At 35.4% G+C, this 22,500-nt stretch overlaps 2 protein-coding genes across 3 annotated transcripts in view; one reads left to right on the top strand and one right to left on the bottom strand.

Annotated features, from left to right (window-relative positions):
* Positions 1–11,863: 11,863 nt before the first annotated feature.
* LOC124423693 (glutamine amidotransferase-like class 1 domain-containing protein 3, mitochondrial) lies at positions 11,864–13,197 on the top strand. The gene is made up of 3 exons (XM_046961737.1): positions 11,864–12,236; positions 12,393–12,556; positions 12,755–13,197. Exons 1-3 carry the CDS (start codon positions 11,995–11,997, stop codon positions 12,967–12,969), a joined length of 621 nt encoding a protein of 206 aa, XP_046817693.1. The 5' UTR covers positions 11,864–11,994; the 3' UTR covers positions 12,970–13,197.
* A 663-nt stretch (positions 13,198–13,860) lies between these two features.
* LOC124423689 overlaps positions 13,861–22,500 on the bottom strand; it is a 55,961-nt gene continuing 47,321 nt past the window's right edge. For both annotated transcript variants that reach the window (XM_046961731.1, XM_046961732.1), the window contains exons 2-3: positions 20,514–20,551; positions 13,861–16,513 (exon numbers count right to left, since the gene is read on the bottom strand). In XM_046961731.1, the coding sequence (XP_046817687.1) occupies positions 15,572–16,513; positions 20,514–20,551 (980 nt within the window). In that variant the 3' untranslated portion in view covers positions 13,861–15,571. The remainder of the gene's footprint in view (positions 16,514–20,513; positions 20,552–22,500) is intronic.

Below are 22,500 nucleotides of genomic sequence, written 5' to 3' on the forward strand. Positions count from 1 at the left end.
CTGTATGTATGTGTGTGTGTGTGTGAGAGAGAGAGATAAGGTCGCAAAAAGCTTTGAAACCTCGAACGAGGTCGAATAATACGTACGTAGCTTACCTACACATTTACTCGCGTTACCTCTTACTCTCTACTCGCTTAACGGCACGCGCAGAAAAATCTCAGCTTCGCGATGTCCGCCGGGATCCGACGCCGCACGTTACGTTTTTCCGCTCCGTTCGCGAACCTCTCATCGTCTTCATCTTCTTCTTCTTCTTCGTCTTCTTCTTCTTCTTCTTCTTCTTTTTCTTTTTCTTATCATTATTATTATTATTATTATTATTATTATTATTATTATTATTATTATTATTATTATTATTATTATTATTATTATTATTTTCTCCTACGACCCTCGTCTTCTATCTCTTTTCACTCTTTCCGAATACGACGCTTTCTTCTTGCCGTCGTCACGGCAAAAGAGAGAATGAAGATCTGCGTGAAACAGAAATCATACTAGCGCGGGGATCTGTGAAAGGATTATTATCATTAACAAAAAAAAAAAAAAAAAAAAAAAAAGAAAAAAAAAAGAAACGAGAAAGTAACAAAAAAGCTTAAAGGATAATCGAACGAACTTATCTTGAAAATTCGTTACGAATGAAATTTGACAAAAACTAAAGAAGGGACTATGAAAATCGTGTGAAAATTTTTCCCAAAGAGCTTCGATTCCACGAATGACAATCGTTGGTGAAAATGGCCTTGAAAGAGGGAGAGAAGAACGCCGATTCGACGGTATCTTCTCCCGGAGGAACATCTTTCGGGCTCCTTTCGCTCGATTTCTGTGATCGTGGTCATTCCAAAGGTGCCGGACGGATATCGTGGAGGACCGCAAGCACGTTAGTGCGCACGGTATATGGTAATGGAGGGCCAATCATGCGGTAACTAGCCACCCTGGGGAAACGGTCAGGGCTGCCAAGCGGCGGTCAGTTCCCGTCAATGTGTCACTTACGTATCCGGAATACCGAGTTCTCTCTCTCTCTCTCTCTCTCTTTCTCTCTCTCTCTCACTCTCTCTCCTTCTCTTGCTTGCTCTATTCTGACAGAACATTGCAACCTGAACGAGATGTGTTTCCCCTCAATCACTCGAATCCGTCAGTTTCCTGTCTAAAACGTTCTGTCCGCGGCTCGTAAAACATTCGCGAGAAAATTTTTTCCTTCAAATTCTTAATCGAAAACTTATCGACTTAATCATACCAATCGTTATTCAAATATAAATCATAATACGATATAATCGATCGTAATAAAAATAATATGAATATTAAAGAACTTCAACTAGCTGATCCCAATAAGGAGGAAGTTAGAAAGAACGTTTTTGAGATTTCAACCGGGCCAATTTCAAGTTCGTTCGAGCATCGAGACGTTCGACGAGGCGCGAAACTGCGTTACAAGTTCGCATTAAACTTGGGGAAGGATGAAGGAGAAAAAGTAGAAGGAAAAGAGGGAGAAGAATATAAGGAAAAGAGAGAGAGAGAGAGAGAGAGAGAGAGAGAGAGAGAGGAGGGACTAACCGATCGTGAGGAGAAGGGCTCGGGGATGAACGAAGAGCGTGCCGAGCAATTCTTGATACGGGAAGGTCGAAAGAGCGACTTGACGAAGGTTCGCACGGCGCCTACTACCACCAATAACCACCACCACCACTACCACCACCATCACCATCACCATCACCACCAGCAAGACCACCAGTAACCATAGCACCATCATCGACAATACTACCACTGGAGTATTACTATCAGGAACGTCGCACCAACACACATCCATCGTCTATCACCGAGTGATACCACCTTTGCCATCCACCGAACGAAGGGCTGCATGGAGAGTTGTTAGAGTGAGAGAGTGAGAGAGAGAGAGAGAGAGAGAAAAAAAAAGAGATAGAAAGAGAAAGAGAGAGATAGAGCGAGCGAGTGAGAGAAAGAGAGATATAGAGATACGGCAATAGAGCGAGAGGAAGGTAGGACGATAAATAACTACAGGATGAAAAAGGGGGCGCGGTGCCCTCCCGGGGCCCCTAAAGCTAGACTACAAACCCCTCACCACCCCTTCGACTGGTATCCAGCGCCGTATAAACCGCACACGCGGGCCCGACCCCGACAATTATACCCTCGCACGCGAAATGTTTTATTACCCATGATGTAGGAACTAGCTGTCGATGTATCAGTGTATCCGTTCTATATATTTCTGTTGTATGTATATGTGTGTAAACGACTGCGCGTGTCCTGAACTTGGACACGTCCGTCAACGACGATATCTCTTCGATATTGTGGCCCAGTTTTCTTTCCTCTTTATTTCAAAGATTCTTCATTCTCATCAATCTCATTTCTTGATCAATTTATAAATCAGATATTAATTTGTCGCTATTTCATAGTAAATGACGTACCTTCGAGACGAGACTAATAACCGTTTAAACGTACGACGGAATCCTTAATCGTGGTTTGCACGACCTTGAAGGATGTTCCAGATTGACAGTACACCAGGGGATTTTACACTACCGAAAGGTATAAGGTTGAAACGGCGACGCTGCTCTTTCGGACTAATTTTGTAATCCACTCTCGCGCTACCTGCTAACTGCTCACTAAATCGAGGATCCAATCTTCTCCTGTGCTTTCACTGTCCATCCTGGTGACGTGTTTCACGGGGAAACTTCGTGATTTGAAGATTCAACTATATAACTACCTACATATCTTTTATACGTTCTAATCGTAATCTGAAAATTTTGCTATGTAATATAATCATCCGATTGATAAATAATAAATATATACATTGTTACTTAATATTTAAGGGTAGCATTATAGTTTTTGAAAACGTTGAATTTTTCTCTTTCTTCGAAACATAAGTGTAAAAGCTTTTTCCTTTTATCGAAGGGAAAGGTTATTTATCTCACGCGTGAGTTGATGTAGCGTCACGTTGAAATTCCAACGTACCCGTACGCTTCGCCTGCAAATTGACCGTTAATTAATTAAAAAGCAAGGTGCCTGACAGCGTAGCTATTTACCTCCCCTTCCTGCATTTCCCCCTTACCGAAACAAGTCAGCCCCTTAGTCTTCGGTTAATCGGATTAGATTAACTCAGTTAGCTCACGGCAGCTCGCCGTTATACCCCCATAGTTAGCGACTTGTTAAGGAAGCAAAATCATGTGCCTTGACGAACTGCAAAATACGCGTCATCCTGATGTTACCTAACAACGATCTATCTATTAAATTATATCCTACTTAAATTTTTCTCATTCTCTTTTCTCGAACGATCGAAAGGAAATAATAAAAAGGGATTATTTGAAGGATATAAGGGCAAAAAAAAAAAAAAAAAAAAAGAAAAATTTTCCCCTAAATGCAACTGCAAGCAATGATTGTTAACGTCGTTTGCTTATCGTTACGTATCGGTGGTATCGATTTTTAAATTGCGTAATAAATAAAATTAGCAGAGAGAAGGGTGACTTTGGTGGTGGTGGTGGTGGTCGGTCGTAGGGTCGTCTTGTAACTTAATCAGCAGCAACTTCCCTCGACTTAATAAAGCTGTCTCAATTTTCGCCTCATTAACAAAATACCTCGGCTAGCTTTTTCATTCGATTTCTAACTTCGTACGGTACGTCAAAAATATATCTTTCAAAAAGAGATATCATCTATTCGTTCAATGACCGATAAACCATTGCCCTTGAAATTCTTTTAGTTTCTTCGCCTCGTTGTAATACGCTTCTATCACTTCTTTTTTTTTCCTTTTTTTTTCTTTTTCCTTTTTTTCTTTTTTTTTTTTTTTTTTTACCATGTCAGAAGTAAACACTAAATTCAGCGTAAAAGTGAATCAAAAACGTTTGAAATACTTCCCCTCGGGCAATACATTCTTCTCGTCCCCCTTTTTCCGCCGTTCATTTCCTCTCTCTCTCTCTCTCTCTCTCTCTCTCTTTCCCTCTTTCCACATACAACGTAGTACTACGTACTCCTCCGTCCTCGTTGTCCTCCTCTTGCTTCCAACTCCCTTTTCATTTTGAACGTGGTTCAGTAGCGTTTCATTATTTCGCGAAAAATTACGGCTCCGTCGCGTAATCGGCCCGCTACATCACGTTTCTCTCGTGAACGCGCGAAAAAATGCCATCGGTCGGTGAAATTTATTGCCTCTACCATTGGCCGATGGGCAAACAGTGATCGAAAAAAAATACGGCAAATCATCCGAACGTCGAATCATCCATATAGTGACAAACGAGAGATATACATATATACAGCGAAAGAGAAAGGGAGTACGTTACTACGAGGATATATATGTACGTTTATAGAGCGATAATTTTTTGTTTGTTTTGGTTTCTTTTTCTTTTTTTTTTGTTTTTTGCTTTTTTTTCTTCTTTCCCCTATTACATTCATTACATTTCTCTGACTATTATTATCGGAGAATTAAAAGAAAAAAGAACGAAAAAGAAAAAGAAAAAGAAAAAAAAAAAAAAAAAAAAAAAAAAAAAAAAAAAGAGAAAAAAGAAGAAAAGAAAGAAAGAAAAAATGCATAGATCGTCGCATAAACTTTGTGATTAATAGATATTTAAAAGGTAGAATTGATTGAGAGAAGTAGAAATTCTCAAAAGGAGAACTCGATTTGGCACGACAACCGGTTGATTAGTTACACGAGAGCGAGTAACGCCCGTTCTACCCTCTCTTCGATCTACACGACGACGACAACATGATGCGTAAGAGAGAGTGTATATATGTGAGATAGATAAGAGAGAGAGAGAGAGAGAGAGAGAGAGAGAGAGAGAGAGAGAGAGAGAAATACACATACGCATAGCATCGAACCGCGTCCGTCAATGCTATGATGCATGCGTCGTGCAAAGTGCTCACGCTAATTCTACGTCTAAACGTACCAACACGATATGCGGTCATGTTGCATTATGCGCAACGCGTAACATTTTGCCCTATCTACACGAGGCTTCCAAGTTCAATCGCAAGGCATACCAATCAACGACAACGATCGCGTTCGACATTGTCTCCAGTGTTACGTTGCGATAATTAAGAGTTTATTCTAATTAAGAGTTCATTCTAATTTAGGCTAAAGCCTAAATTACGTGATCTACGTTAATCTAATTGATATAATGATACCGTGCAATATTTTCCCATAATATTAACAAACGTGAAATAATTTTTTAATTCTTCTTTTTTTTAACGTAACAAATAATTTTCCCAATCGTCGTTCATGATGAATTATCGTATATATTTTATATTAAGATCAATTGAAAAGAAGAAGGAAAAAAAAAGAAAAAAAAAAAGGAAGAAGATTTGCGAATACGAATGTAGTATTTTCTTGTACTTTTTTTTTCTTTCTTTTTTTTTTTGCCTTTTTCCTTTTTTTTTTCTTTTTTCTTTTTTTTTTCTTTTTCGAGTTTTCAAAACCCGTCGAAGAAAGTAATTATGAAACCCTGTGCGCAACGAGAAGAAACGTTGGTTCGTCGGATCGGCCGAGCGTTTCATGAAGCGCAGTGAGTAGGAGTAGGAAGTAAAAGAAGAAGGAAAAGGTTGAGGAGGGAACGAGGAGGGCTCGGAGTTGATAAAGAAATAAAGAATCGTGAAAGTTCGCGTCGAACCTCGTGCTCCCATGGGACCTTATGACTTAAAGTCTCCTTACTCCGTTAATTCCGAACATTAACAAAAGTCTCGCTAAAACTCGCAGCCAACTTTGTCAGGTCTCTCGGGTACCGGCTGGACTTGTTAATGAAAAAAATACAATAAAACTCTCTCTTTCTTCTCTTCTCTTCCATTTCCTTCTTCTCTTCCTCTTCCTCTTCTTCTTCTTCTGCTTCTTCTTCTTCTTCTTCTTCTTTCTCTAGGAAAAAATTTTCTCTAGAAAAAAACTCTTGCGTAGGCCTCGTCTCTTAAGCATCGACGAACATTAAGCCAAAAATATTTCTCTTTCTCCGATTTCTTTTTCGAATTTTATTTTTGTATTTTTGCCTTTTTGTTCCTTTCTTTTTCTTTTTTTTTTTTTTTTTTCTTGTTCTCCCCAAAACTCGAGACATCGAAACTCGAACATCTTCTTTCATTTTCACTAGGCACATTCTTTTTTTTGTTCTCGCGAGAGATAAAGCGAGAAGAGCCGATATAAAGGTGATGGTGTAAACCGCTTTATACCTTCTCGCTCCATAGTTACCGCCGACCGAGACCCCTACGTTCTTATTTATTCATTTATTCCAACGAGATGAACTTTACGGAGATTTTAATAGCACTCTGACTTCCAACGAATCCGCGTTCCTCTAGCATCCCCTTTATCTCTCTCTCTCTCTCTCTCTCTGTTCTTTTCTTTTCTTTCCTGTCCTTTCTTCTTTTCTTTTTTCTTTTTTTTTTTTTTTTTTGAAATTTTCTGCCCCGTCAACGAGAATCGAAGCGTTCGTCTAATCACCGAAGACAAAATACCCTCTTTCATGAAATTGATTAGTGTAGGGTGCTAAGTCACAATGTTGTTTCTAATTATACGAGACGAGGAATTAGATTCGAATTAGATACGTTCGTTCACGTCGTATCGTTTCAACGACGTAATACGTTCTCGTTACGCGTCATTCCAATTCAAAATAAATTATTGTAAAGTTTATATAATATCTTAAGAAACTATGAGCTTCCGTTTTATCAAGAAAATCTTACGAATTCGAATAGAACACGTTCTACACTCGTATAACTTGGATACTCTCGCGGCCGATTCGAAGAATTTTTCCCAATGGTCATTACTCACCGCCTCAACTACTTACCAATAATGGTTAACTGTAGTCAAGCGTTACGCTCCTTTCCACCTCCTTTTGGGCTTAACGTAGAACGAGAGAAAGTAGATGTAGAACTTGGAAAGCAAGAGGGGGAGACGTTCGACGTATCGAAATATCGTATCGAGTTCCTATAATATCCTATATTAAAACTAAAGGGATAAGAGAGATAACGATAGAAAAAAAAACAAAGATAAATAAAAATAAATAAATAAATAAATAAATAAATAAGTAACCTATAGATATATTTCCTTGTAATTAATGAATGAACAATCTAATGGTTAAATGGCAATAGGTAATTTTTTTTTTCTTTTCTTTTCGAATAAAAAAAATCGATCTCATGGAGAGAGAGAGAGAGAAAAAAAGAATTCTTGACTAAAATCAAGTTCGACCGGATCGATAGACACTTGGCTCGTCGATCGAGTTTCGATCCTTCTCTTGGGATAAGTAAAAAGCCATAGACTTTGAGAGAAGAGAAAAGACGAGAAGAGACGAGATGAGACCAGATGAGAAGAGAAAAGAAGAGAAAAGAGATGATAAGAGAAGAAGAGAGGAGAAGTGAAGAAGAAACGAAGAGATAGAAGTGACCCAGGGGTGATGGCGCACACCTAGTTTTGATTCACCTCATGGCATCCAACCGGTAACGGGGCTGACGGCGCGTAATTGTTCTCTTGTCTGCTTCTAGCACGAAATCCGAACCCCTGTGCCAGTACCCCAGCGATTGCCTTCGCGCCAAGAATGCATAAACAGCCTCCTTTACCGATCCGCAATGCCGCAGAATAGTAGGAGAACTTCTCTTTCCGCTTTCGATAGCGACGTGCGAAGTGTTACTGAAAATTGCCAACACTCTGAACCCCATCATGGTGTCGATCGTAATATCGAAAATCGGAATGATCAAACTTCCCGAATGATATTAAAGATCTTTGCCATCGTCATTTAACTCGATCAATTGTCAAACAGACGTATTATATATATATATATATATATATATATATATATATATTTCATTTATAAATATATTTTTTTAAATGATTCCATCAATTAAATTTTCTCAATGAAGTTCGATATATATAACCCATCAATTTCAATATAATATCAAAACATTTTTCATTATTATCTAATTTTTCCTTATGCTTTACATTAATCATAAAATTTCGATCAAATCGCACGATTAAACCTATGTGATCTGTTTTATTTATTTATGTTTTTTTTTTTTCACAAGAGGATCATCAAAAAAAAGGAATTAATAAATAAACAAACATACAAGTATTTTTCTTTTTTAGTAAACGTTCCTACGTTATTACGTATTTGAGAAGATTTAATTGATCATATTTCAAAACTAGAAGTTAACTCGTCTTACCAACTAAACAAATTAAAATCCCTGGATAGTAAACTCGAGTCTGAGATTTGATATCAAACGACGCTTGTCTAACGATTTCATACGTGAAACGTACGATCGTATTACTATACTTTACTCTCTCTCTCTCTCTCTCTCTCTCTCTCTCTCTCTCTCTCGTATATATTTTTTCTTTCTTTTCTGATTTTTCTTGGTAAAAGATCGATGTATTATCGTGACATCGAATATAGCGATGATTTCTCGCTATTTCGAAATGATTGGCACGCGTCGCGGTTACCTCGTAGTTATTCGCGTTTCCCTGGTGCGCCAACGAAACTCTGACGTGTGACGCGCATGAAGGTCCTCTGAGACGTCTCATTCAATTAGTCACTCAGTTACTCGCATCACATCGCATTTATCCCGTCAGTCTACGAAAGAGAGAGAGAGAGAGAGAGAGGGGGGGGGGTGGGAGAGGGAGAGATAGATAGATAGAGAGAGAAAGAGAGAGAGGAAGAGGAGAGGGTGAAAAGAGGAAAGGGGTGAAGGGTATAAAGAGGGTATACATGCTACGAACTTGTCGTCGTTTCTGTGCTTCACGAATTCGTGACACGAACTTTCGACTTCTCGATAGAGACTTCTCTCTCTCTCTCTCGCTCTCTCTCTCTTATTGATCTTTATTTGTCTCTGTCTCTCTCTCTCTCTCTCTCTTTCTAATAATGACAAAGATGCGTACAAGACGTCATCCCATGGAACAACTCCAGTTATCTCTCTCTCTCTCTCTCTCTCTCTCCTTTTTTCTCTTTGATATTACTTAGGTTTCAGTCTAGCTAGTTCAACTTCGAAATAAGTTTATTTCAGACGGCACCCTATCTTCATCTATCTAACCAGAAGATTCTATAAAGCTTAAGAGAAGAAAGGAACGAGAAGCAATCACGCGACGATATAATAAGATTTTCTTAGAAACGAATAACGCCAGAAGTTCTATCTACTTTATTATGGATAGAAAGAGAAATTACGTTAATCCTAGATGGATAAATAAAGACAAAGATGTTCATGGAAAAGATATTGTGAGGTTGGTAAGCGAGTTCTACTCGAGGAGGATGATTCTACGTACGCGGAAGTTGAGGCGAATTCGGTAGCTGGTCGCAAACTCGGCGAAAGGCCGAAACCGCCAACGCCATCGAATTACTCGTGGGGTATGTCCCATGGGAATGAACTTGTCCGCGACAATTTCAAACTTATTTTAACATTCATATAAGTCTCACGCCCTAGCAGCGCAAGCCATAGCCCAGCTTCGCTTCGACTATGTGTGCCCCTTTCGTCGTGTAACTCGAGAAGCAACCCCTTCTCTCTCTCTCTCTCTCTCTCTCTCTCTCTCTCTCTCTCACTCTTACTCTCTTTCTTTCTCTTTCCATCTACCTGTCTATCCATCTATCTATCTATCTAGTTTGTTTTTCTCTCTTTCTATCTTCCGTCTTTCTCTTTCTCATAAGAACGTGCAGGCATAAGGGTAACGAAGGATTTACATAAGATTATGCGTAAACCTTCGTTGCCTTCTACTCCTCGTCGAAAAGGGATCGTCGAGATAGCGAAGCGACGAAACGGCACTCAAGGGTGCGCTCGTCTTCGACTGATAATTAGAATAAAGTGAGTTTATATGACGCGTCGAGTGGCACCATGTAAAGACGACGACGACGACGACGACGATGACGATGTCGACGTTGATGATAAGAGGGACGAAATCTTTACGTGTCTCTCTTTCTTATTTCTTACCGCGATATGATCGCTTTCTTTCTTAAACTTGAGAAGGGAGATTGGCTCCCCAAGATGAATTTACCTAACGTGGGATCGAAGAAAATATTGTAGGGACGATCGTAAAAATTCGACGACGTTGTAGCAGTAAATACTACGAACTTCTTTTTCTTCTTCTTTTTCTTCTTCGGACTCGTGAAATTTATTATTTTTCTCTCGAGCCCGTGTACGCCTTGTTAAATCTCGCCTTCGCCGACGATTATACGTTTGATATTCATAGTCTGAGCAAAAATACCTCCTAAAGTGCGATAAAGGTTATACGAGTCATAAACTTAAGTCGAACATATTTCGTCGATGTTTATTATTTGAAGCAATACGCATCGATTAAACTTGGACAAGGGTATAATCCCTTAGGCTCATTTGATTCGCCTTCTTCCTCTTCTGTTTTCTTATTTTTGTTTTTTTTTTCTTTCCTCTCTCTCTCTCTCTCTCTCTCTCTCTTCTTTTTTTGTTTCTCGTTCATTTTCTTGTATTTTTTTCTTTTTATTATTTTCTTTTTATTCCTTCGTTTTTTAACATCTTCGAAATTTAATTCTTGAGATTATCGTTAAACAAAATTCTATGGGATTTGAAAGACTTTGAATGATACGGACACGTCGATATAATATACCCATAGAGCCAAGAAGTTCTCTAGATGAACACCATGGGGCACTGATCGCAATTCCGAACAGTCCTGCACTCTATCGTACGAATTATGAACTCTTTATATATATTACCAAATTACCATCGATATATACCACCGTCGGTCAATTAGAAATGTCCATAGATAGTTATTACATAGATTCAATTTTTTTTTTAATTTTCGTTCTTCTTTTTTTTTTCCTTTTTCCCTTTCATTTCTAAAATCAAAATTATCAGAAGAAAATCGTTTATACAGAAGGAACGTGACAAATGTCCTATCCCGATGTTCTTTGCCAAATTATCCAGTGATCAAAAGTCAAAGTCAGATTTCAAGTTATTTTTTTTCTTTTCTTTTTTTTTTTTTTTTTTTTATATATATATATATATATATATATATATATATATATCGAGAAATAGATCAATTTTATTAAGTAGACAGATCATGTTGCGTTCACAATTATTAAGAATTATTCATAGCGATGTCTCCAAATTTATATATCTCGGTTCATCTAACCTTCATACGTCATCGTATCTCAATATAAAAGGATTGACAAAAAAAAAGAATGATAAATCTTGCGAGCCTCCTAAAATCGCTATAGTGAGTATATTAGTATTAAACGTTTTTATTCATTAATTTACTACCTGGAACATTCGAGTTCAGGAATTAACTCGTCGACGAACATAAATATAACGGGGATTATTATAACGAGCTAATAAAAAAAAAAAAAAAAAAAAAAAAATTAACGATTATGAAAAAAAAAAAAATTTCTTCTTTTTTTTTTTCTTTCTTTTCTTTTCGATAATATCTCGCAATACATGGCCACGTTAAATGAAAGAATATCTTTCTATCTCTTAGGTTAGCATGCAAACGAAAAAGTATATCGGTTATATGCACTTTCGCATCGTGATGTAACACAAATGTTTTCTCGATGCCCCGAGCCAGAAACCATTTTAACGTGTTTCCCTTTATATAGCGATACTTATAAGAAAACTTAGCGACGCGTACTTGCGAAAGTCATTACGAGGGAGGCTATTAATTATTTGCCTGTATCTCTCCGTATTTGTATATTACGTGAACGTTATTAAATATAAGAAGAGAAAGATAAAATGATATGAAATAAAAAGAAAAAGAAAAAGAAAATGCAAAAGAAAAGCAAATAAAATAAAATAGACGATGAAAACACAAAAAGAAAAAAAAAAAAAAGAAAAAAGAAAAAAGAAAAAAGAAAGAAAAAACTGGAGTAAACTATTCTCGATCTTTTGCATACGTTTGAAAATCTTTCCACGTCATGATGTTTTAATGATAAAAAGAAAACCATATCGATTTTTTTCCTTTATAAATGTCTTTAGATCTTCGATCTTCGATTCGCGATAATCCGACGATTCTTTTTATCTTTTCTTTTTTTTTTTCTCCCCTCTTAATTCCAGATACTTTCTGGTTGCGGTACGCTCGATGGCACAGAAATATTCGAATGTATGTCGGCGACCTTACATATATCCGAAAAGGGAATGACACCGACATTTTTCGCACCAGACGTCGACATTTGCGAGGTGATCGATCATTATACAAAAGAACCCGATAATAGTTGTAGCCAAAGGAACGCATTAGTCGAATCTGCCAGATTGGCACGTAGCTGTATACAACCATTATGCGAATGCGAAGCATGTAATTTTGGTGGATTAATTCTTCCTGGAGGATTTGGTGTTGTTAGAACCTTGTTAGTAATAATATTCATTGTAACATTATTAATTCATATTATCGTCATATTTCTCTTATATCGTTTTATTTATTTATCTATTTATTTATTTTACTTATTTATTTTATTTATTTATTTTCTTTTTTTTTTTTTTTTATTATTATTATTCTTTAACAGGAGCAACTTCGCTACCAAAGGTTGCGATTGTACGGTTATACCGGACTTAGAGAAACTCATTCAAGATTTCTCTTGTGGAAAAAAGCCAATAGGTGCTATATGCATTTCTGGCGTACTCGTTGCACGAGTTTTACAAGGTGTTAAAATTACATTAGGCAAAGACTGTAAGTACAATTACAATTAATTGTACATGTCTTATCTCGTTTATTTCCTTATCTCTTCTCTTTCTTTTTTCCTTCCTTCCTACGTTTCTTTTCTTTTGCCTCTTTCTCATTTTATCCTGTTAAACAACAATAAACTCTACAAGAAAAAAAAAAAAAGAAAAGAAAAAAAAAGAAAAAAAAAGAGAAAAAAAATTTTAGGCTCACCGGATGACTGGCCGTACGCGGAAGCGATTCGTATAGTCAGACAGATGGGCGCGAAGGTGGAAATGAAGGACGTGAAAGGTGTAACGAAATGTAAAAAATACAATGTTTTCAGTACGCCTGCTTGGATGTACAAACCTGCTACGTACTGCGATATACATGCTGGCATCGGGAAACTCATCACGATGTTAAAAAAGAGCATTCGTCAGTGAAAAAGTCTTCGAGTAATGGAAAATTTTCCTCTTTTGAGTCGATTGTATTATCTTTTTTTTTCCTCTCTTTTTTTTTTTTTCTTTTTTATTTCTCTTTTTATTTCCTTTTTTTTTTCTGTCCCTTTTTTTTCCAATCACGTATCCCCTATATGAGTATGTACATTGAACGTAATAAAAAAATGATATTATCGCTCGAGTGACATTTTCTTTTCATTTTTCTTTTTTTTTTCTTTTTTTTTTTGAATTTTCGCAAAAAGACGAACTTCGCTGTTCTTCTCTTTATTCATATATGCATTATTCATATATTTCTATATTCATATATTTTCTTTATTATATATATATATATATATATATATATATATATATATATTTTTTTTTTTTTTTGTTCAACTTGTGTCCTATCAAAATAGAGAGTTGGGAGGACGAGAGACACGAATTTTCACGAATACATTTTTATATTTGTTTTTCTTATCGATCTATTAAATCTATCTAAATAAAGCTACAATAGTCAACAACAAATGAAATAACAATGGGTTCGACGAGATTTACGGCGAAGGATCGAGGATTAATCCTTAATCGCCGTAAATTTCGTCCTCGATATAAAAGAAGAAATCATCGCTTTCGTGATTTCCGACGCGTCACGATCAATCATACTTAAAGGAAGGAAAAAAACAAAAAAAAGAAGAAGAAGAAATAAGTTTATACGTAGGAAGATCCGGGATAGTTTTATCAAAGAGAAAAAATATTAATAATAATAATAATAATAATAATAATAATAATAATAATAATAATAATAATAATAATAATAATAATAATAATAATAATAATAATAATAATAATAATAATAATGATAATAATAATACTAATAATAATGATAATAATAATAATAATAATAATAATAATAATAATAATAATAATAATAATAATAATAATAATAATAATAATAATAATTAGCATTAGTTTCGTAGATCAACGAAGATTGTAAGAGAATAGGCAGTCTTTAGTGGTTCTACGAATGCATACGTAATCATTTTCTCTTCTTCTTTTATCTTCTTTTTTTTCTTTTTTTATTCTTTTTTTTTTCTTTTCGTATGTTTTCATTATCTCTTTTCCTTTTTTTCCCTTTAACATAAACATTGATAAATCTAAATAATAAAGACGTTCTGAGCGAAATATACCCAATACTCGGATATAAAATAAAATAATATTGCGAGAATTACTTGCTGGAATAAACTACTATTATTCTAAATATTAAAGTAAAATGTAATGGAAATTGAATTAATATAAAACAAAATTAAATTAAATTAAATTAAATTAAATTAAATTAAATTAAATTAAATTAATATAAAATAAAATAAAATAAAATAAAATAAAATAGAATTATCGCGTCTTATCTTAGACTCATAGTGAAACGAGATGTACTAATAAAGAATCTATTAGGTACGATACTTAAATGATAAGAGATAAAACTTACAAATAAGACGTATGACGCAGGCGAAGATATTAATCGTAGGAGACAAGAAACGACGAAAGTATGATAAAAGTTAGAATTTCGTCAAAGTTTTTTTTTTTTTTTTTTTTTCGTTCTCGTCGATCGTCATACCCTTTTTTCTTTTCTTTTCTTTTCTTTTTTTTCTCTCCCTTGCACATTCCAACAAATATATCCTTCCTTTTCTTTTTTTTTTCTTTTTTTTCTTTTTTTTTTTTTTTTTTTTTAATCTTTATCTTTCACTCTCGATTTTTGATCGACCAGAAAAAGTTCTCTCGGGCCTGGCCGCGATGGATTATGATGGCGTGTGCATGCAAATAAATAACCGAGGGTTTTTGTTTTACTTATAGATACGGCGGTCACGAGAACTATGTGAAGTCGCGTGCGTCTATCTGGACTTGTGTGTTTAGTCTCTCGTGTAGGTCCCACGTTTTATCGCGCGAACGAGCTCGTCGTCGTTTCTCCGTACTCGTTTATTCGTTACGGTATATAGGCTTACTCGAGCGTAACGAAAGTGCACGCGCCATGCTCTCGCACGATCAATTTGGCGCGTGCCCATGAGAATCCGGTCGATAATAATCATTACATTTTCTTTTATTGGATGACATCTCGGATGACAGTCTTGAATACGCACGCACGATACTTCCTACGATTTCATTTAACTCGCCAATGAGACTTACTATTGCTACTACTATTGCTGTTACTATCATCTATAATATACTATATATATATGTGTATATATATATATATATATATATATATATATATATATATATTATCATCGATAACGAAATTTTTTCACGTATAATTCCGACGCGTTTTCTCTCGTTGAATCGTTTTCAAGGAATGGCCAATTGTTTTAGAAAAAAAAAAAAGAAAAAAAAAAGAAAAAATAAATAAAAAAAATTATTTCCTTCGACGATACTGAAACAACTTTCACGATCATTTTCGCTACCTCCGACAATCAAAAGAGGATTTGTAAAGACTTTGGTTGCCGATCTCACGAGGGGTTGGAGGAGAGGGGGCCAGATTATTTGCGCATAGGACATAACGATCCCAAAGTTTCTCGTTCGTTAAAACGTTAGACACTAATTAAGTACACAAAGTTCATTCTCAACTCAAAGCTAAAAGAGGCTCGACGGATACGCGTGATCTTCTCGCCTTATCCTCCTCGTATTGTTTCATCTTGATCAATTTCCTTTTTCCTTTGCTCAACTTCTTCCTTGGTACTTCGGTCGTTGTTATTTCCATTCCATTATTACGTTCCTCTTCCTCCAACATCCTAAGAGTTTCAATGATGTTTCTAGGTTCCGTGATACGTCCCGTAGTACTGCCATTTTTATTCGCATAAACCACAGAAAGATGAGAGAAACTTGACTTCGGTGGTGCCGTTATGTCGGCGAAATCCCGGAAGTTAGCAAAGAAATCTCCACCACGAACCGGCTGTGGTTTAGGGTTCCTATAATAATTGGCACGAGCACGGCCAGTCGTACCGTGATAATAAGGATTATAAAGACTATCTTCGGCGTTATAATCCTCGTTCTCTCTATCTTCGGGATAATAAGTTCCACCACGAATGACTCCGAAATTTCCAGAACCCAAAAGAGGATGTTGAACCTCTTTTGATGTTGTCGAAGCTGTTTGATATACACCACGATCCCGTTGAAAATAACTCAAGAATCTGTTTGGCCTATATCTTTGTTGTTGTTCGTTAAATGGTAATCTTTGATTGCTAAATAATTCAGCGAACGATGGGAAAAAGTTTTGACTTTCAGTTTCTAAACTTTTATCAATGATCTCGGTTGGCTGAGTTTGAGGTGACAATACGGTATTTTTCGTTTCCTGATCATTCCCATTCCCTTCCTCCGTACTCGTTTCATTAAGCTTATCATCATTTTCTATCGTTGTTCTATCGATTTCTATTCTATCCGTTTGACTTTCTTCGACGTGATCGTCACCCCTCATCGTCTCCGTCCCATCGGTCTCCATATACATATCAGAATCATCTACGTCCGCATAATCCTCGCCGGTTTCCGAAGCGGACGCCATGGAATCCTGTAAAAGAAACAAGTATTATTTCCTCGTTACCTTGATTCTATCCTACGAGAAGATTGCCTTTCTAACGATAAGAATTACCTTAAAAGTCAGAGAAAGTTCAACGAATTAGAAAGCTTCATTTACAAATACCTGCATGTTGCTTCTTAAAACGATAAAAAAAAAAAAAAAATACACCACGCATAAACAGAAAATCCTTACAATAAATAAATTTAATTTTAAATAATACGAACCAAAATGATTATTAACTTTTCTCTAAATGATATCATTAAAATTGATATTTCTAATCGATAATATTGAATATCGATTATCTAATAATCGGAATAAAAAATATGTTCGAACGAATTTCCCGCATAAGTATAAGTTTTCCTATATTAAAGAAAAAAAAAAAAAGAAAAAAAGGAAAGGAAAAGAAAGGAAAGAAAAGGAAAGAAAAATGTCGATTAAATTATAGACAACAATCTGTTTACATCTATAGAATGCGTATCTTTTCTACGAACTCGAGGATCAGTGAAAAGCAACAACGATGCAAAGTTCAGCATCCGATCATTGAAGAACGATGCTGCCCCACGATGTCTTTGCCTTGACATTTAAGGAATCTTCGTGGCAGCGACCGCCTTCGAAACTAGTTATCTCGTTGGCTCGGCGACTTTATGCGTCGGTTGAGGTACCCACGTCTAAACTGGCCACCACGCGTTTCTCTAAGAGACGTACTCTCTCTCTGTCTCTCTCTCTCTCTCTCTCTCTCTCTCTCTCGCACGTGTGCGCGCGTGCGTGCGTGCGTTCACGCGAGTCGCCTTGCGACACACCGACGACACGCCTAGCATTGTTACCGATATAGTCTTACTTACATACCTATGTAACTATCTTAGGTCAATTACATTACGTTCTCTAACGATAGTTTCTTACCTCTCTAAATTATATTAATAGATATTAATTACTTATGCCGATGAAGTTCGATTAAACGATAAGAAAAATTGATAATGAATATAATTAGAACGGTTTATTTTACGTTAAACTATATACAACAAGCCGATAAATTATAATGAAATTTATTTCTCGACTTAGAAAAAAATATAGAAATAATAAAGCATGTATCTGTATATATTTGTAAATACGTACATATGTTTTTCCTTTAACACGTTTCTCAGTTAAAGTCATTACGAATATACTAAAATCTCCAAGTGAGATGTTTCAATGTAAATAAAAACTATTTACATCGATAATCTGCTTATATAAGGATTCTCAGAAGGGAAACACCATACTTATATGAATTCCACGAATTTATGTGACTCAGATTTACCACCGACTAAACAGTCTAAACAATCGTATTTTATATTACCATTCACTTGTATGCACGTGAATTAAGAATGGCAATATTTTGAATGGCAATATTTTGAATGGCAATATTACTTCGTTGAAATATTAAAGAAAAACTATTTGTAAAAGAGTAACGATTCTTTCTTTCTTTAATTTTTCTTTTTTTTTTCTCTCTCTCTCTCTTTTATATTTTTTGTATTTTTTTATACTATATTAAAATACTACATCGAAAGGCTAATAATGATATAAGTTTGAATATATCATACCTATCAAAGAAAGACGTCTCGCATATGTTTATTAATTATTATCCAAGTAGGAATATAGTATAATGCAATATTTTGCTTATTATGAATAATAAAGGATAACGATTTTACGATCGCCAAGTGGAATCGCCTCGTTACGATTTTCTTTTTATCTTACAAACCCTCATTATAATAATCCAACGTTTTCCGTTGTCTCGTACTTTACGAACACGAATATCCATTCGAACATAAAAACCACGAGTTACTCGTTAAATTATTCCGAAATGTTTTGTTCTTTTTTTTTTTTTTTTCTATTTCTAATCGTAAATCACTCGCTCTTAACTTTCTGCTGGTTTATAATCATTAATATAATTGCGATTTTGAAAACAAAAAAAAAAAAAGAAAAAAAAAAGAAACGAAAAGAAAAAGGAAAAAAAGAAAAGATACACAGAGATCTATCGCCATTCTAAAGCAAATGAAACGACAATATTCCTGACGTTTGTAATTGGAATACCCTTAACTTTCCATACTTATCCTATCCTTAGATAATTATCTCGCTTAGAATTTTAACGAGACGACACCATAACGTATAATAAATATTACACGTGATTTTCATAAAGGCAAATATCAAAAGGATAAAAAGAAAAGAAAGGAAGAAAAGAAAAAAGTAGGAAAAAAAAAAAAAAAAAAAAAAGAGCAAGGGAAAAAAATTAAAAGAGTAAAAGAGAAAGAGAAAGAGACATAAGGACGATTACTCTTTTAACGAGGATTTTAATGCAGAATAATAGGCAATTATTCGAAAGGTAGTAGTAAATAGTTAAGCTCTTGCAAAAGTCTACTTGAAAAGATGAACAGAAGATAGAAAAAGAGAAATTGAAAAAGAAAGAAAGAAATAGAAAACATAGAGAAAGAGAGAGAGAGAGCAAGAGAGAGAGAGAGAGAGAGAGAGAAAGAAAGAGAGAAAGAGAGAAAGAGAAAGAGAGAGAGAGAGAGAGAGAAAACAAAGCGCACACTTAGAATATTACGAATGAGAGAAGAGAACGAAGACGATCCCAGCTTGAGAACGGAAGACGGATCGCGAAAGGGAAAAAAGGAGAAGGAAACGTTATTATTACGCGATTACGGAGACGTAAATTAGTCTCGCACGGCGATCTCGCAAAATGCGCGTTACGAGCGAAGATAATATTATTAGCCTCAACGTTTGCGAGCGCACGCGCTCCCCTATTAGCATCATCGTCAAATGCGCATGTATTACTCATCTCATCTCTCTCTCTCTCTCTCTCTCTCTCTCTCTCTCTCTCTCTCTTTTTATTTCTTTCTCTCTCTCCTTTGTACCATCAGCGGTATACTGACTCGGTATGAATTATATGTGAATTAAGGGCAATCAACTCGTCGAATAAACGATCGGTTGTATGAACGAGCAAGATAGAGATACGTCATAAGTCCTTTCTATCACGAAGAGAAGATTCCCACAAATATATATATATATATATATATATATATATATATATATATATTTATCTATATATATATATATGTGTGTGTGTATATCTAATCCATCTTTGATTCATCGTTCTAGTTCGTCGAATACATTCGTGAAATAATGCGCTAAGGAGTGAATATAAAAATGAAAGTAGGAGTAAAAATCTCAAGTCCCTTTTGAAAGTCGTCTCGTGTCGTTGATTGAGATACGGATCGTTGATCTCGCACAACGAGTTGCATGCGTGTAGATAAATATATATACTCATGTGTGTATGTATAATGTAAATGCCAAAAATGTCGCGCCTCGTTAAATGCATTATATTACGTGCAATTAATTACTATAAAGTTATAATACTATGAAACGCATTTTCGAAGGGGGACGCTACTAGTAACGTTGGTACCTGTTATTACTGATAAAATCTAAAACACATACACACACACACACACACACACACACTCTCTCTCTCTCTCTCTCTCTCTCTCTCTCTCTCTCTTTCTCATTCACTCTCTTTCTATCTTTCTTTCTCTGTTTTTATCTTAACGCTGATTAAAGACCACGGATCCGGTCTCCGGACCAGATTAATTCTTCGAGAAATTATTTCTGACGTAAAGTTCGTACATAGATCGCGATAATGTGTTTCTCGTTTAAGAGCTTAAAAAAAAAAAAAAAAAAAAAAAAAAAAATAAAGAAAGAAAAAGTAAAAAATTGGATTTACGTTTTCACGTTCTAACTATTAAGAAATATACTAAACACAGTTTTGCTCGATAATTATGGTCAAATTATAGCTTTAAAAAAATATTAATCGGTCGGATCTATTTCTTTTTTTTTTTTTTTCTTTTTTTTTCCCCCCCTATTTTTTCTCGTACTTTCACACTATCGATTAACGAAGATTTTCGAGAATGTTCATCGTCTCGATGTCCTTGAACCTCGAGATAACTTTCACCATTATTCTCACCTCATGTGCGATGGCGTCCTCGGGAACCGGTGCACCATCTGAAAACAGAGAGACCAACTTGTGTTAATTTTTATACTCGAATCCATTAAACGCAACACGATTGAAATTTACGATCAATGGGAATATATCGAAGGTCGGATTATCAATTTTTCTTTTCATATACCGTACATTCGAAGGTCCCTCGATATATATATTTATTTATTTATTTTTTCTTTTTCTCTTTCTTTAGAAAAATAAGAAAAAGAAAAAAAGAAAAGAAAAGGGAAAAAAATAAAAGAAAGAAAAGGTAGTTATTTGAAAGATTTTCAAGTGACTTCGAGTTGGCGAATTAACGACTATTCTCGTATGCAAATCGATTAACCGGTCGTATTTATCATTTCAACGTTCCTTCACGTCTCCTTTCACGTCAAATTAAATATTTCAAGTTCGATTAATTATTACGATAAAGATATATTTTCTTTATACGTCCATCGTCCTTCTTAAAATGATAAAAATTTACTTAATTATCTGTCTGGTAAAACAATAATTTTTTCCTTGTAACGTTCCTTTATACCTATTTCACATTCATTACATATACGCAAACGTACAATTTACAATTTAATAACTTGTCGCGAAATAGAAAATGATCACGAATCGAAAATAGAAAGAAAATAACTGTCTATAGAATGAGACATTGTACGAGACAAGGAATTAATCACGACGAGAAAGTACGAATTACCTTTTTTTTCTCCTCTCTCTCTCTCTCTCTCGCCTTCTCCGCTCCCACCACCCCCCCCGCGCCCCCACAAAACTCCGTTTAAAAATACACGAATCATTTTCAATTAACTTTCGCGAAGATCGACGTTGTCCTTCTTAATTAATAGGAATCTCTTTATCGGCAATTTTCTTTTCATTTTCTCAAAGAAAGTCAATCATTGGCGATTACACACATCGATGACGAAAAGTGAATGGCAGATAAAGATTAAATGCGTAAATTGCAAACACCTGCTACCTTAGAGAACAACATAAAGGAAGAAAAATTGCTCGACTCTGAAAAGTGAAGAAAGAAGGACAGAAAAAAAAAAAAAGAAAAAAAAGAAGAAAAGAAAAAAGAAAAAAAAGAAAAAGAAAAAGAAAAGGGAAAATAGGAGAAGAAGGAACACGTTAAATGGGATGCCTTTGTAATAGAATAAGAAATGACTCCGAGCGGATACATCGAAGCGAAATAGTATTTAAACCTGTAGGTTCGTATAAAACCTCTCAAGGATGTCGCACATAGTAACACCATAAAAGGAGACTCCGGAGTTTTCCTGTTTTTCCAAGAATCTCTACCTATTTGGCACGTTTCAAACGCATTGTCGATGTTGAACACCTTCTTCTCGTATATCTCTTCTTTCTTTCTCTCTCTCTCTCTCTCTCTCTCTCTCTCTTTCTCTCTTTGTCTCTCTTTCTCTCTCTGTCTCTTACTTTTTTTTTTTTTTTTCTTTTAAAACGATCGATTCGTCGTCGAAGTCCTCGGCTAGAGTACGGCGTTGTTCGCCGTGAACACTTCCGACATTCTGAAGCCTACTTTTTTCCTCCCCCCACCCTCCACCCGCCGAAGTCGATGTAGCGTCGCGGCGTTCTTACTTGAATGGAAGATGGTATCATGCATAGTTCTATATAATTAATATCTCGCTGTAATAGTTTCTTTTCTCTTACGTAAAGTGATGAAAGTGTCGTTATAACGCAAAAAATAAAAAAAAAAAAAAAGTCGAAAACAGTATATCGATTTACGATCAATACGACTGATATCGAATATAAAGATAAGATAATTTGTACGTCTCGTAAACACATCTCACCTCCCCCCCCCTGCCCCCGCCACCCCCTTCCCATTCTACTTCACGCTTATTTTCTAAAAAAAACTTCAATAATTCGATAAGTCATTGCGCATTGCTACTTCCACGATAATTAACGACGATAATATATTATTTAAAAAGAGAGAAAAAAAAGTTTTAGGAAAAAGTAA

Source organism: Vespa crabro, chromosome 4 (assembly GCF_910589235.1).
Source record: "Vespa crabro chromosome 4, iyVesCrab1.2, whole genome shotgun sequence".
Classification (NCBI taxonomy): domain Eukaryota; kingdom Metazoa; phylum Arthropoda; class Insecta; order Hymenoptera; family Vespidae; genus Vespa; species Vespa crabro.

What these genes read in the sequence shown, in the direction of transcription:
- LOC124423693 (XM_046961737.1), top strand. Translation starts at nt 11,995, where the DNA reads ATGTCGGCGACCTTACATATATCCGAAAAGGGAATGACACCGACATTT. An exon ending in TTTGGTGTTGTTAGAACCTT is followed by an intron (nt 12,237 to 12,392) that starts GTTAGTAATAAT and finishes ATTCTTTAACAG; the next exon opens with GAGCAACTTCGCTACCAAAG. An exon ending in AATTACATTAGGCAAAGACT is followed by an intron (nt 12,557 to 12,754) that starts GTAAGTACAATT and finishes AAAAAATTTTAG; the next exon opens with GCTCACCGGATGACTGGCCG.